The sequence below is a fragment of the Protopterus annectens genome, chromosome 9.part0 (genome assembly GCF_019279795.1).
Source record: "Protopterus annectens isolate FY-2018-M chromosome 9.part0, PAN1.0, whole genome shotgun sequence".
Taxonomy (NCBI): Eukaryota; Metazoa; Chordata; order Ceratodontiformes; family Protopteridae; genus Protopterus; species Protopterus annectens.
This window is the reverse complement of record NC_056743.1, coordinates 1,838,105,740-1,838,121,027: the sequence shown is the minus strand read 5'-3', so window position 1 is coordinate 1,838,121,027 and position 15,288 is coordinate 1,838,105,740. Positions and strand designations below refer to the sequence as shown.

The 15,288-nt window shown below is 42.1% G+C and overlaps 1 protein-coding gene across 2 annotated transcripts in view; it reads left to right on the top strand.

Moving 5' to 3' along the window:
• The window catches only part of UBL5 (ubiquitin like 5), a 353,814-nt gene that overhangs the window by 317,207 nt on the left and 21,319 nt on the right, over positions 1–15,288 (top strand). For both annotated transcript variants that reach the window (XM_044084696.1, XM_044084695.1), the window contains one exon: positions 4,976–5,013. In XM_044084696.1, the coding sequence (XP_043940631.1) occupies positions 4,976–5,013 (38 nt within the window). The remainder of the gene's footprint in view (positions 1–4,975; positions 5,014–15,288) is intronic.

Here is a 15,288-nt window from a genome sequence, read left to right as displayed (position 1 = left end):
CTTCTGGCCATCACTTCAGCTAGAAGAGTATCCGAGCTACAAGCACTTATAGCTGTAGAGCCCTTCATCATTTTCCATGCTGACAGGGTCTCCCTCAGGACCATTCCATCCTTCATGCCAAAAGGGGTGTCCAATGTGGCTCTTGACCAATCCATTCATTTACCCACCCTTTTCCCTTGCCCACAAAACAAGGGGAAAAGGATTCTGCACTCTCTCTAGATGTGCACACAGCTCAGATTCTACCTAGACAGGACTAAATTATTTAGAAAGACTGATCAATTGTTAGTCAGCTTTGCTACAGGAGCAGAAAGCAAGGCCATATCCAAATGAACCATTTCCAAATGGATAGCACACTGCATCCATTTCTGCTACAAGCAGCACAGGAAACCTCCCCCCAAGGGGGTCAGGACACATTCTACCAGAGCAACCTCCACCTCTGCAGCTTTCCTCAGAGGGGTCCCCACCAGGGACATCCTGGTGGCTGCATCATGGACATCTGTTCTTACCTTCACCAGGCATTACCACCTGCCTATCTTCTCCAAATCCAGGGCAGGCTTTCCCAGCGCAGTCTTGTAGAGCATCCTAGTCAGCCCCCATTCTTGACTGCCTCCACCCTTTTCTTCAGCTTTGGGAATCAACCCAAATGTGATGACTGCAACAGTGAAACACGAAGAATATAGTACAGTTGTGTTATACTTGCCATAAATGTAGATGTTGGAGTGTATTCACTGTTGCAGTCCTGGTTTCCCTCCCTCCATCCCCATTGTCTCTCTCTCTCTCTCAATCTCTCTCTCCTCACAAGAATTTTTGGTATTTACTTTCTACTGGTGGTGTTCTTCCACTATAACCTAGTTCCCTCTTGGGGGCTCCTGACAGGGCAAGAAAAACTGATGTAATGACGTTGGCCTTTCTTATTTTATACCACTGACAACCTGACGTCAGTCCTGGAGCGACGGCAACCGACGCAGAAATACTAAGCATCTGGTATTCGGGCCGACTGAGGGCTAACCTGGCAGGGATAGCCCAAATGTGATAACTGCAACAGTGAATGGACTCTAACATCTACATTTATGGCAAGTGTACACAACTGTACTTTCTAGTGCAGGGTGAATGGGGTCCTTCACACGCTACAAAGCATTTAAGTGTCAAAGAAATGTTGGCAGCAATTCGACTTAAAAATTCTTCATCACTTATGGTCTCCTGGTCCCCTTTTTAACGGTCACAAAATACACCAAGTCAATTGATACTTGAACAAAAAAGAGAAAGTACAAGGTCATACCCTCTTTGACTCTTCAGGTCTCATAAATCCCATCAGAGCAAAACCCAGTGGTAGACTAAGGAGATGCTGGCCAAACCCTTAAAAGTGGAAACTCAAAACAGTGGTCTACCTGGATTTGGCCCAAATGTGGGAAACATTTAAATAGTTCTCTGTGCCTCCTTTCAAAACAGACAGTTGGAAAAATGTTGGAGACATCCTTGTAGCCATGCTTTGATTACAGAAGCATTCTCGCTCCCTTGGACAGGAATATTCTTTATACATTTACACCCTTTTCCCCAATACTCTTGGTACTTCTGGAGATTCAGAAATTTGTGTCTTTCGGCTTTTCCCGGTTAGGGGTCACCACAGCGGAACTATGGTGCTCTAATGATTGGTAGTTGATTTTTACGTGCTGAGTTACCAGCCCTGACACACAACCTTCAACGAAGGTATGCCCATTCACGCATGTCTCCACTCAGAAGACGCTGTACCTGAGAATCGAACCGGACAGCGTCTAATCATTGTAGTGATCTCCATTTTGGCCCAGACAAAGTTGGTTCTTCCTTTTAATGGAATTGACTAAGGAAGCATCAGGGGTGACAGGTGTACCCCAACATAGAATCATCCAGGCTGTCAGCAACAATTGCTCTATCACCTTTTAGGTACTTGTTCTATGGGTATGTGCATCAGTTATTGAAGAAGGCAAGAAAGCCTGCAACTAGAAAATCTTGTCTTACAAGTGGAAGAGATTTCTAGGTGGTGCCTTACAGGCATCAGTGGCCCTGAAATGGTGTTTATCCCTCTGGTTTTAAAATATTTATGTGAGCTACTCAGCAATGGCTTATTTTGTGCACTTAGGGTGCATCTTGCGGCCATCTCAGCTGGTCTGTCCATGGGTCCTCCTCTTTATGCTCTGTTTGTGGTCAAGCAGCTTATGAAATGAGTGTTACAGTTGAGACCCTCTCAAAAACAAATTCCTCCTCCTTGAGATCTCAACTTTGTTCTTGGAAAACTGACCTTGTATCCTTCTCAACCTCCATTTCATATTGATTTTGAGGGTTGTCACTTGGAAAACTGTTTTACTTATTGCTCTGAAATCTGCAAGGATATTCTCCGAGCTGCAAGCTCTCCTGTTTGGCCGACCTTGTCTGGTTTTCCACAAGGACAGGGTTACTTTGTGTACTAACTTTTCTTTCTTGATAAGTTTTTTTTTGTTTTTTCTGAATTTACCCTGAATGAAGCCATCAGTTTCTCAATTTTCTTTCTGGAATTTAAAAACAAGGGAGAGAATATTCGGAATACCTTGGACGTGCACAGGCAGCTCGGGTACTACCTTGACAGAACTAAGACCTTCAAGAAATCTTAATAGCTGTTTATTTTCTATTCTGGCGCTCAGAAGGGTCAACCAGTTTCTCTGCAAATGATTGTTCGTTGGTGGTCCTCTGCTGTTTTTAGTTACTCCCACCATGGTAAATCTGTAATAGACCAGATTAAGCCACATTCCACAACAGCCTTGTCCTTTTCGGTGGCATATTGGTAAGGAGTGGTATTTTAAAGGCAGCAACCTGGTCCTCTGTTAATACCTTTGCATGGTATTACAAACTGTGTTCTTTCTCAAATTCAAGAGCAGACTTTGTGAGGACCACTCGTCAGGGGCTCCTTGATCCTTATTTTTCCTCCTCTTAGGTATGGTAAACTTTAGGAAGCTCCCATATGCCATAGAAGCAGTGTGAATGATAAACATAGCACAGTTGCACAAGTCGTACTTATCTTAAATAGTAGATGTTTGAATTTTCAGACCACCTCAGTGGTAGTACCCCCCTTATTTTGCATATAGTTTATTGGTAGCTCGTTGTGATGTTGGTTGGCTTTGTTTTTTTTTTTTCAAAACAGGTTTATTGTTTTAATCAATTAATTAAACTAAAATACCATGCTATTGAAATTAAAATTTTTTTAATTTTTTTTTGTTTATCCATACATACAATAAAAATGATTTTTTTTTCTATTTGTTTCCTAATTGTTTTTGTTCCATATGGCACACTATATTCATAACATTTTTTTTTTTTTGATTGAGGGGAGTATCTGAAATCCAATTTCTATTATTTATTTTCCTAGCCATAGCATATATAGAGAATAACAACCATAACAAGGTTTTTACTTTTTTTTACACATTTTGGTATGAATAATAATAATAATAGATTTAGAAATTAAAGAATAAAAAATTAAAGAAAAAAAATTTTGCAAAATTCCATTAATTGACAGTATCCAGTCAGCATTAATTTCTACATTACATCTCTTACATAGATTATCTTTATTATTTATTTTATTCATATCTATGTAAAATTTCCCATGTAAAAGTCTCCAGAATGGAAGGAAGGTTCTTTCTATAAGCAGATTCCAATATAGGTTGGCTTTGGTTATTTGAGTTAATGTTTTATCGCTGCAAATTGGTTAGTATCAGGCAGTACTTGCTTCTGGTCCTTGGTTCATTCTACTTAGCACTAAAAGCCTGAATAACTGATCTTTTGTGATAGGAGTAGGCTTTATCTGATTGGGAGGGGTGTAGCCAGTCCCCTGTCACAGAGTCCAAGGAGGGGATTCTGAACTCTGAAAGCTGCCAGAGTGGGTTTGTGTAGTCATGGAACCCATAAGCAACTGAGGCACTGTGAAATTTGAACATCTGCTGTTATATTTAAGTAGGACTTGCACTACTGTATTCAAAAACTTAAAGATCTGAGTGCTCTTTCTCTTCCGTTTACCAAGCCCTCTCTCTTTCCCCCTTTTCTGGGCTTAACAAAATTGTATGGCCTTGAATTTTCTTTGAGTTTGTTGTCTGTTTATAGTTTTCTTCTGAGTTGTGTAGGCTTCAGAGATCTGGAACAGGCTCCTAGATGGTCCATATTTGTGAGTAAAGTGAACTGGCTTTGTTAATTTGGGTAAGCTTTCTAATCTGGGCCAAGTCTTATTAGTTTTGGTCGTAGTGAAACGGAATGGATCCACCAGTTCAGGGCTATCATTAGGAAAGTAAATTGTCATTTTTTTGCAAATACTGGTTTGTACATCTAACCAGTAACTTTTTTTTTTAAACTTTGAACCAGTTTTTAAGGCTGCCCTTTTTAACCAGCATCACCTTGACTTTGTCAAATTACAGTACCACGGCTCCAAGTGCTACTTGTCAGTGTGTATGTATAAAGGTGCCATTTTTTTAACCATAGCAGCACTTTATTTATTTATTTATTTATTTTTTAATTCTGATTTGCTGTGATCCAAGAGTAGGAGTGGAGGACTCAATACATATGTATGTACTGGGGTGGCCTCTTCTTTGAAATCTGCTGGATTTTTGCTGAACTTTGTTTTGGAATGATAGCTTATTCAACTGGTAAATAAGCATTTGTCATAAGGTTTGTTATCTGTGGAATACATAATCTCTGTTTCAAACAAGCCCTTTATAGAGCAGTAGTAGCTTAGTTGTCATCCAGTGAATCTGAATTTTCTTAAGTCTGTGATTATAATTATGGTAAGTGTTGAGTAAACTTCTGGAAGAAAATGTTTGGTATTTTTTTCGTGTGCTCTGTTCTGTGATTTTTAGAAGGTTGATAAGTGTAGTAAAAGAATAATTGGTAGCAAGAGGAAGGCCGACTGTGCATTTCTCTGTGGATATACATTTCTTTTTGTGCGAAATTTTGATCTGACATTTTTACTTGTCTGTTTTTACAGGTACACAATTTTTAAAGACCATGTGACATTGGGTGACTGTATCCTTCTTAAAGCTTAAGTGAAATTGTACAGATACTGGGTTGCATGAACTTTGATTATGTATGTTCTGATGCATAATATCAGTAGCCTTTTGAGTTAAATTGGAAAATGCTTATGGTAGTAGTATATGCTTGTTGGAACTGAAAACTGTTGATCTGATGCCATTTTAGTTCATTCTTCAACTGGTGGGTTTGGATCCGATCCTCGAATCCGAGACTGCCTCTTCTTCCAGTTCGTGGCGTACTGAAAGTCTTGAGTGCCTCCCTTTACCCACAATGCCCTCGTCACCTCACATACCTTCGATCTCATTTGCAGCCATAGTGTTTGGACATGGCCGCTGAAAACTCTCGAGTGAGCGTTAAATTGTTTTTATGAGTTGGCTTAATTTTTATTAAGCTATTCTAATATTCTCACTCTTTTTCCTTATTTTAAAAAAAGTTACTGTTAAATCTCTTTCTAGTTTACTCCTAGAGTACATCTTAGATACCCTTGCTGGTATTCCGCATAGTACTTTACAGTACTTACTTTTAATTACCATTGTTGGTGTTTTTCTTTTTTTTAATCCGTTATTTTTTATCTGTTAGAAAAATGTTTTTTTTAAATATCCTTTAGCTATTTTAATATGTCTGACAAACCTTCGGGGTTTAAAAAGTGTGGCCTGCGGCCACAAAATACCCAACTCAGATGCACACTCAGTGTGTCTGTTTAGGCTCATCCCATCTCAAATCTGACTATGATATCTGCAAAAGGTTTAATTCCTGTGCTTTAATTGATAGGAAAAATAAACTAATTCTTGAGGATTGCTGCTCTCTAAATCTGCTCCTACAGCCTCTGTAACTCAAACACCCAAAAGTGTAGTCTTGAAAGATTCTTACTCAAAAGAATCATGTAAAAGATCTCTGGATCTGTCAGCTTCTGCTACTTTGGCTCTGTTGTCTGAGCCTCCTATTCTTAAACTAGAAAAAATTGGATCCAAAACCTAGAGCTGATCTCCTTGGATCCATTCATCTCAACTTTTGACAGATCTGATCTCATTTTGGCTCAATCTTCATGGCACCATTCAAGACACTCATCCACAGCATCATCCATCAGATCTTCCAAGAGCCTTACAGAAGCTGATGTAGACAGGATAATAAAGTTCCTCTGGATGACGATACAAATGGGAGTTCTCCTGGCTTCGACCCAAAGTCTGGAGACCCTTGTTGTTACTTCATTATTAGCTCCTTTTCCAACCCCACCTTTGGTTTTGGAGTCATTGGATCTAAAAGTCTTGGAGTTTTGTCCCAGATCTGAAGATGTTGGCATCTTCAAATCCGGTGGTGTTTGAGTGGTCTGGTGCTGAGTACTTTGAAGCCAGGTGACTCTCGGGACCATAGCATCTGCTCTGGGGTGTTGACTCAACTCTGAAGTTGGAGCCGTCTCTGCCTCTCGGAGCTTCAGCTTTGGGCAGCTCTGCTCCAACTCCACCTCAAGTAGCTTGCCTTTGGGGTGAAGGGAACCGATGGTCCATAAGCCTATCTTATTGGATCTTTTGGTTCCCTCTTCTCCAGGGTGGTCTGCCTTCAAGGTAGTGAAGAGAGCTTTCTCTGTTTCCAGTGTTCAGACTTCTTTCCTCTAAGTCTCTGACTTTCCAGTCCTATTTGATTCTGTGCCCACAGCCATTCATCCATTCCACTGGGACAGCCAGGCTAAACCAGTCTCCAGACCACCCAGCAGGGAATAGTAATCTCTTCTAACACTTCTCCAGAGCATCCCACCGAAGAAGTGCAAAAGGAGGCAGTTAGACTTTCCGCAAGAGTCTGTCACAGAGGACACTGAATTTGAAGGGAAAGGGTTCACCAGATCACCACCCATTGTCTCCTTTGGAGGCATCTTACAACTCGTAAAACAGAGGGGTGGTTAGTTCCCCTGATAGAAAAAACAATAGAGGCTCCACAAATAAGAACAAAGCAAATTTATTTTAAGTTCACCAAAGAACAAATAAACTTCCGAAGGCAAGTTAAGCACTTTCGCCCGGGAATCTCTCAGGCTTCTTCAGAACAAAATAAAACACAAAACACAGTCATTTTATATATAAAACAGCCAACCATTAAACACTTCAAAACATCCCCCACATTCATAATTAAAATTTACCCCTTCGGTGTGTGTCCCAAATTACCAACCATTGCTACACTCCATAATAACTAAAATTAACCCCCCCTAAAAATGGTGTTTATCTCCTGCAATCATACTTAAAAAAAATGTATTATTCACCTAAATACACTGTTAGAAGCTCCTGGTGTTCTGGCTGGTGTGATTCTCAAACAATCTGGAAATGTATCACTGATAAGTATATTTCTTGGCATTTTAACCTTTCAGAGTTCTGCATTCTCTTAATTTTGCCTGACTGAATCATTTTATTTTCTGGCATTGTTTTATGTTTCTCATCTGTCCTGAAACAGCCCCCCCCCCACCCTATTCTTGTAGAGTGTTATAGTTGGTGACTTTGCAGTTGCCTGCCCCTACTGTAACTTTGATTTGGGATACCCCTCCCAGTCTGGTGTTCACTCTACTTAATACAGAGAGAACATTTGAGAAGGCCAACCCACTTAGGTTCTTGACCTCTACTCCTCCTTCCTCTCTCCTTGCACTTTACAAACAAAAAAAAAATTGCAAGTACTCAATTAATTGCAAGTACTCAATTGTATTTATTCTGCTGCATTTAGTATTGCTCGGTAGTAGCCTGATTAAATTGTAACTGTTATTCTAAGCCTTTCGGTTTAAGCACTTGGGCTTCAGACCAGTTGTTTTACATTAAAAAGGTTTGTTGTCTGCACTCTTGTGGGAGGAGAGGTTAGATTCTGCCCTTCTGAGCTGGGAATTTCTGGTTAAAGGATTATTGCGCCTGCTTATTTTAACTGTTTCTTTCTGAAATTGGTGCGCCTTGTTTGCTGTAGCATAGACTAGATTCAGGCATGCTGAATCTATCTTTGTTTGTATAACTTGAGCACCATGTCACAGAGATTCCCCCTGTTTTGGAACAAAATTCCAAACTACATTAGGCAGAGCCCCTCACTAATGCTCTTCAAGAGAAACCTTGACGAGTGGATGGGTAACAGAAAATACACCCCTGGGACAACTTCAGTGGCTCTGCTTGACAGAGGATCAGTTAATTAATCAATGGGGCGGCGAAAGCCGACACACTCTGGCTAAGCTTATAAATGCCTTCGGGCAGATAGCCTAGTACCTACCTATGAACTAATCCAGGCCATTTTTTTTTTAGAGAAGGTTCCCCTGCACCCTAGTGGCAGGAGTGTGCAGTTAGAACTTTGAAGACTGCTGGAACAGGGCTCAGTTTTTGAGCTTTTTTACTGGTTAATTGGGTAATGTGTTTCAATCATTTTGCTCATTTTCTATTGTTATATAAAAAATGCATTTTACTCATCTGCTTTTACTGTATTTGTGTTTCTTCCTACTTTATTGCATTTATCCTGCTGCATTTATTACTGCTTGTTAGTAGCCTGATTAAATTGTAACTGTTATTCTAAGCCTTTGGTTGAAGCAGTTGGACTTCAGACCAGTTGTTTTACATTAAGAAGGTTTGTGGTCTGCACTGTTGTGGCAGGACAGGTAGCTTACATCCTTCTAAGTTGGGAGATGCTGATTGAAGGCTTTAGTGTCTGTTATTCTAAGTGTATTAGTTCTGGTGTAAGCATTTGGGTTTCGGGCCAGTTATTTTACATTAAGAAGGTGTGGTCTGCACTCTTGTGGGAGGCGAGGATAGATTCTGCCCTTCTGAGCTGGGAGTTTCCGGTTAAAGGCTTAGTGTGCCTGCTTATTTGAACCGTTTCTTTCTGAAATTGGTACACCTTTAAATTCGGACCTGCTGAATCTAGCTTTGTTTGTATAACTTGAGCACTGGCAGGAGTGTGCAGTTAGAACTTGTCTGATAAAAGACTGCTGAAACAGGGCTCAGTTTTTAGCTTTTTATTGGTTAGTGTGTTTAAATCAGTTTGCTCATTTGCTGCTGTTGTATTAAAAAAAAACACTTTATGCATCGTCGCTTAGCTAGGGCTAAACTATTCCTGGTACCATAAAGTGTGCTCTTCAAATGTTCCCTCATTACTAGCCAGTTTATTTATTTTTAGGACTCAAATCTGTTTCTTTGAGCTCAGCACTTGTTCAAAACTCATTGTAAGCACTAAATAAGCTACAAATTACTACAGCACCCCACTTTCCTCACTTGTCTAGAGGAAAACAGTTTTTAGTACTTAATAAATAAGCACCTATCCAGGCATGTCTAAGGGTCAGCTCCTGGTGTTTTCTCCTGTCTACCTGATGAATCTGGGCATCTTGGGGCAATGCAGCAATTGTCTCATGAGCACAGACAACCCACTCCTCCTACCACCCAACACTACAACCTGTGAGAGATGCACTTATATGGCCAAACTGGAAGCAAAGCTCTCTTCACCCAAAACTGGACTAGACAGTCAAGAGAAGAAGGTAAACACTTGCACCACACCACACTCATCACATAGTCCGTCAAGACCTACACCACCAAAACACACACATAGCAACACAAAACACACATCTACATTCGCGGAGGCTCTCAATAAAAATCTGCTCAAGCAACAGAGACCTCCAAAGCAGAAACGCATGCAACCTCCACCCCCCCCAACACAACCGAAATGACACATAGCCCACAAAGTCAGTGTGCCACTCAACCACAGCCCATAAGGCATAACAACTTACCTAACACTCTAGTCATAGGTGACGCTATAGTCGGGCACACTGATGTTCCACTCACCAGGCTAAACAAGGAGAAAGTTAGTGTTAGCTGCCTGTCTGGTGCCAGGATCCACCACATAACGCACGCACTCAGGTCCTTCCACAACAAGTACAAATATGACTGTCATTGTTCATGTTGGTGTGAATGATCTCAGACGTAACTCCCGAGACTACATGAAGAGACATGGAGGAGCTCTCCAATCTTGTAGCCCAGGCAGGTATGACCCTAGCCCTGAGTAGCATCCCGCCATCTCCCAGAATGATACCACAGTGCAAGGACAAAATGATTGACTTCAACAATTGGCTAAGCTTCTGGTGTCATTCTAAGGGGATCCAGCATCTATCTGCCTGGGATGACATGATCGACAGACCATGATGCGTTGCCAGAGATGGCCTGCACCTGTCGCCCTTGGGATTCCAGATGCTGGCTATGGCTCTCGCAGTCCCTATAGTGCCTTTTTTAGGCAAGGTTCAAATGACAAATTCACCACCGTAACCAGTACAAGCAAGCAAAATCTGAGGGTAATGCTACTCAATGCTAGAAGTCTAAACCTCAAAATGCATTCACTCGAGGCACTCCTTAAAATGGAGAACATCGACATCTGTACATTGACTTGGTTCATGGCTCCAGAGAGCACCGCTGCATTACCAGGCAATAATTCATACCAGACATTTCGGCCACATAACCTGGACCGAAACACTAAAGGTGAAGGCGTGTCCATATTCATTAAGGATATCCACACCTCCAGGCTAGTTGCTCAGCATAATGCATCCGAGATTATCCAAGTGCAACTAAGTCTGGGCAAGACCGCAATCCAAATTATAACTTGCCACAGATCCCCCACCATACCCCAGGATTCCCACTCCTCATTTCTTGATACACTGGAAAATATTAGGGTACAACCCAACACCCTAATAATTGGCGATTTCAACTACCCCACCATTAACTGGGAAAACTACTCCTGTACCAACTCTTTTGCTCAACGTTTTCTGGAATTTATAAATTCCATCGCCTTGGATCAGCTTATCCATACCCCCACCAGGGGCAGCAATATCCTAGACCTGGTCATTACCAACGTGGTTGACTGGTGTTCCACACCAGAAGTCAGTTCCTCATTGGTCAGATCCAACCACAAGTTAATCAGCCTAGACATCTACACCCCCCTCCCCCCATTAGGGAAATTAGCGTAAAAAATTTCTCCAAAGCCAACTTCATGCTTCTTAAGACAGAAGTGGCAAACTGCACGGCACCCATGCAGACGGACAATAGAGGTACTACAGCTGAATCGTACACAAATGCACTTTATAAGCACTTACACGAGTGCATGGGTCATTCTATCCCTAATAGAACCAAGATGCTATTCTCCAAAAAAAGGAAGCCAATCTGGTGGTCCCCTGCCATAAACTCTACAACAGAAGAAAGAAACTTGCAAAAAAGAGTAAAATCCCATGACTGGAAGAACTCCCTGGTCAGCCTCTGTAAGAAGCTGAGATCCTTCATAAAATCCTCCAAAGATAGTTATGAAAACAAAATCGCCACCGATTCTGAAGACGACCACAAAGCATTCTATAGCTATGTCAAGAATCTCAATGGCAACACTCAGATCTGCTATGAGTTACAGTACAATGGTACTAAATAAACAGAACCAACTGATATTGTCAACATCCTGGCAGAACCTAAATTTACCCCACCCCCTAAAGGGCCCATCTCTATACCGGAAGAATGCAAAGTTCCTGTGGTCACGGCTGCACAGGTAAAAACCACACCATCCAAAGCCAAGAACACAGCATCTATGGGACCTGACAATATCCCAGGCTGCGTTCTACATGAACTACAAAATGAACTGGCACCCCACTTAAGCACCATGTTCAGTCATAGCCTCACCTCAGGCTTTGTGCCCACTGAATGGCACATAGCAACGGTTATCCCACTCCACAAAGTGGCAGCCACCTCGGACCCCAGGAACTACCGCCCCATTAGCCTAACGAGCCTGTTCTGCAAGGCCATGGAACGTATCATCATGGAACTTGTAAACAAAGACAGCGGTAATCTCCAAACTCTGGACCCCAACCAGTTTGGGTTTGTTAAAAGGCAGATCATGTCTCCTAAACCAGATTGACTTCTTTGAAGCAGTCACCAAAGCTGTAAACAAGGGTAAGGTGGTTCACACAGCCTATCTAGATCTCGCCAAGGCTTTTGACACCATCCCCCACTCTGGAATTATAGAAGGCTTTTGACACCATCCCCCACTCTGGAATTATAGATAAACTCACTAAACTAAACTAGGTATAAATCCCTATGTCACAAGATGGGTTGCCAACTTGGCTCACTGACGGAACCCACACTGTGAAAGTAGCAGACTCCAAATCCGACTTCAGACAAGTGACGAGTGGAGTACCACAGGGTTCAGTCCTGGGCCCTCTCCTGTTTGGTATCTATTTTTCTGAAGTACAGGCTAACTCAGAAGGTCTTTGGCTAACGAAGTTCACAGACAACTGCAAACTAGGAGCCATAAATGAAACTCCTAACGATGTGGACATCCTACAAAAGGGCCTCACTGAGACAGATAACTGGTGTCAAAGCCATGGCCTTAAGCTCAGTGCCAAAAAGTGCATTGTCACCCCCTTTGGTAAAAACTTTGTACCCATGCGCTACCACATAGTTGGCAGTCTGCTTAGCACCGAAAGTGTGTTGAGACCTTGGGACACAGGTGGACAGTAGTCTCTCCTTTGATAATCACATCACCACAGTAGTTAGGAAATCCTTCTACATGGCACACCTCATCACAAAAGGTTTTTCATACAGGAAAAGAGAGGTCATTGTTCCCCTCTACTCATCACTCATTAGACCCATTATAGAATACAACGCCCCTTTTGGTATGTACCTCACAAGACACCTACAACTGGAAAGGCTGCAGAAATGCCTCAAAAAGAGGATTACCGGTCTCAAATGGATGCCCTGTGCAGACCGTCTCAAAAAACTCCAGCTTTACTCCATCGCATATCGCCTACTCAGAGGCGATGTCTGCCTAACATATAAAGCTATGTCAAACCCAGAGCTGTTGGACATGCTTCACTTAAAGAAATCCCAATCCTTCCTAGCTACACGCTGTAGGGACCTAAACCTTGTCACCACAATAAACCGAACATGCTGGAGGGATAGATTCCTGTCCCAAAGACTTCCCATACTCTGGAACAAACTACCTATCTATATCAAACAAAGCTCCTCATTAGCACTCTTCAAGAAAAATCTTGATTTAATGGGAAATAAGAAATTCACCCCGGGGATCACCTCTGTGGCTCTGCTCGACAGGGGCACAGGAAAGTAACTTTCTTGGGTGGCGAAAGCCAGGTTACCTTTTTGGCTAGGCTTGTATAGGCCCTAGGGCCGATAACCCAGTACCTACCTATGAACATATGAAAAAACTTTTCTTCTTAAAAACTGGTTCACTCTACAGTTTTGCAGCCCTTAATTTAAGAACACTAATAATACTAAGCTGTTCATTCAAACCAGTAGTTTTTGCTGCATCCAATTTAATTTGCCAGAATAATTCCTAGTATTCTAGTCTGGCTTCCCAACATCCACCCCTGAGATCTTATATTACTTGTTCTAAAACATAAAATGCAAACTTGCCATTAGTACAACTTTTATAATGCCTAAACTGTGCATTGTTTTTTTTCTCATGAGCTATGTCGTACAAATGTTCATATATTCGTTTCCTCAAAGTTCTATTTCCTATATAAAAACTCAAACATGCCTCACATGTAACAAAGTACACTACTCCCTCTACTATTACAATTATAATGTCCCCCTGATAACCTTTCTCAAGAGGAGTCTGTGTTCCTGGAGGCCTTCAGAGCTGCCCAGTCTACCTCCTGGGGTGACTCCGCCCACCAGTGAGCTCATTCATTTGGTCTCTCAACGGGTGTGGAAGGAGCTTGACACAATTGAGCTTATCCCTAAGAGACCAGATAGGATAGAACCCAGGGTTAGAACTTACTGGAGTAAGGGAGTTACCCGTTGATGCTATGGTCATAGCTGTGGCCACTAAAAAGGAACTGGCAAAACAAAGCTCCCTGTCCTTGCCCTCAGAGAGAGTCTAGGCCAATGGACAGATTTGTGAAGTGTCTATCCTTCAGCATCTTTTGCTTGTAGGTCACTGAATTATTTGGCACATTTTACAAGCCTTCAGAAGGATTTCATTAAAGAATTTTCCAAATCCCTGTGTGGGACTTGTGGGACTTTGCAAAACCCTTCAAATCTTCCATTGTCGGCACTTCTTATGGAAGTTCCTTATTTGGCCCCAAAGGTAGACTTGCTGTCTACGTGTAAGCAGGAAGGAAAAACACTTGTCTTTTCTTGGATATGAGGCGGATGGAAAATGTGGTTCAAAAAAAATCCCAGGGTCCCTTTCAAGATCCACATAGAGACAGTTCACCCAGGGGCAGAGGGAGGAACTCTTAATAGACACTAATAGACACTGTCCCCATGGCAGAGATGATGTTCTTCATGTTTCACTGTTGCAGTTATTACTTTTGGGTAATCTGCTGGCAGGTTGCCTTCAGTCGGCCTGAATATCAAAGTCTTGGGTCCTGCGTCGGTTGCTGTCTCTTCTTCCATGTCGTCAGGGGCATAAAACAGGCAGCCGACGCCATTTTCTTTAGTCTTTCTTGCCACGCAGTGCCCGAAGCAGAAGCAGTTCGCAAGTGCCGGTCGGGCCGACTCCCGAAATTTTCGGATTTGAGTTTCAGAGCTGAAGTCTTCAATTAAAGCTAAGTACCCTGTTGGGGAAACTTTTTCTTGCTCCATACCGATGTCAGTAAACGTTAATAATTGCATTATTTATGGGAAGCAAATACCTCATAAGGATTTCCATTTGTACTGTATTCCTTGCCTAGGCCCAAATCATAATGTTCCTTGCTGTCGGTTTTGTGCTAGATTCAACCAACGCACTGTTAAGCGTTGGTATATATTTGCTTCACAATATTTTGGAAACCGATTTAACTACCCTGAAATGTTGTCTGATAGCAATCCGACTACCAGAGTTCACAAAAAATGCAAAGAAAAGGACAGAGACAGACCGTCGAGGTCCAAAACCGACAAAGCTTCTCCTAAGCCAGTCGCTGGTACTCAGTGAGGCGCTTTTGCAAACCCTGATACCCACTACTTTCGAGTCGCAGGCCTCTACTGAGACCCATGTGGAGTCTGGCATGCCGCAAGATTCTCAAAGTATTGTACCCGCAGATGTCTCTCCCTCGGATGGGTCCAGAGCCGCTGAGCAGGCACCGGCTTCTGAGGGTGTTTTCAGGCCTCAGCATTTTTATATAAAACCGTCAGCTTCAAAAACAAAGACAAAATCAACTCCTAAGGCTAAAAAACTGACGCATGAGCCATGTGCTCAGGCCTCTATGCCCAAGAAACAGATGATCAAAATGGCTGAAGACTTAATTACCTTAATCAGGGGTTCCCAACCCCCCCTCACACCTACCTGATAAGAGGCCTAGGC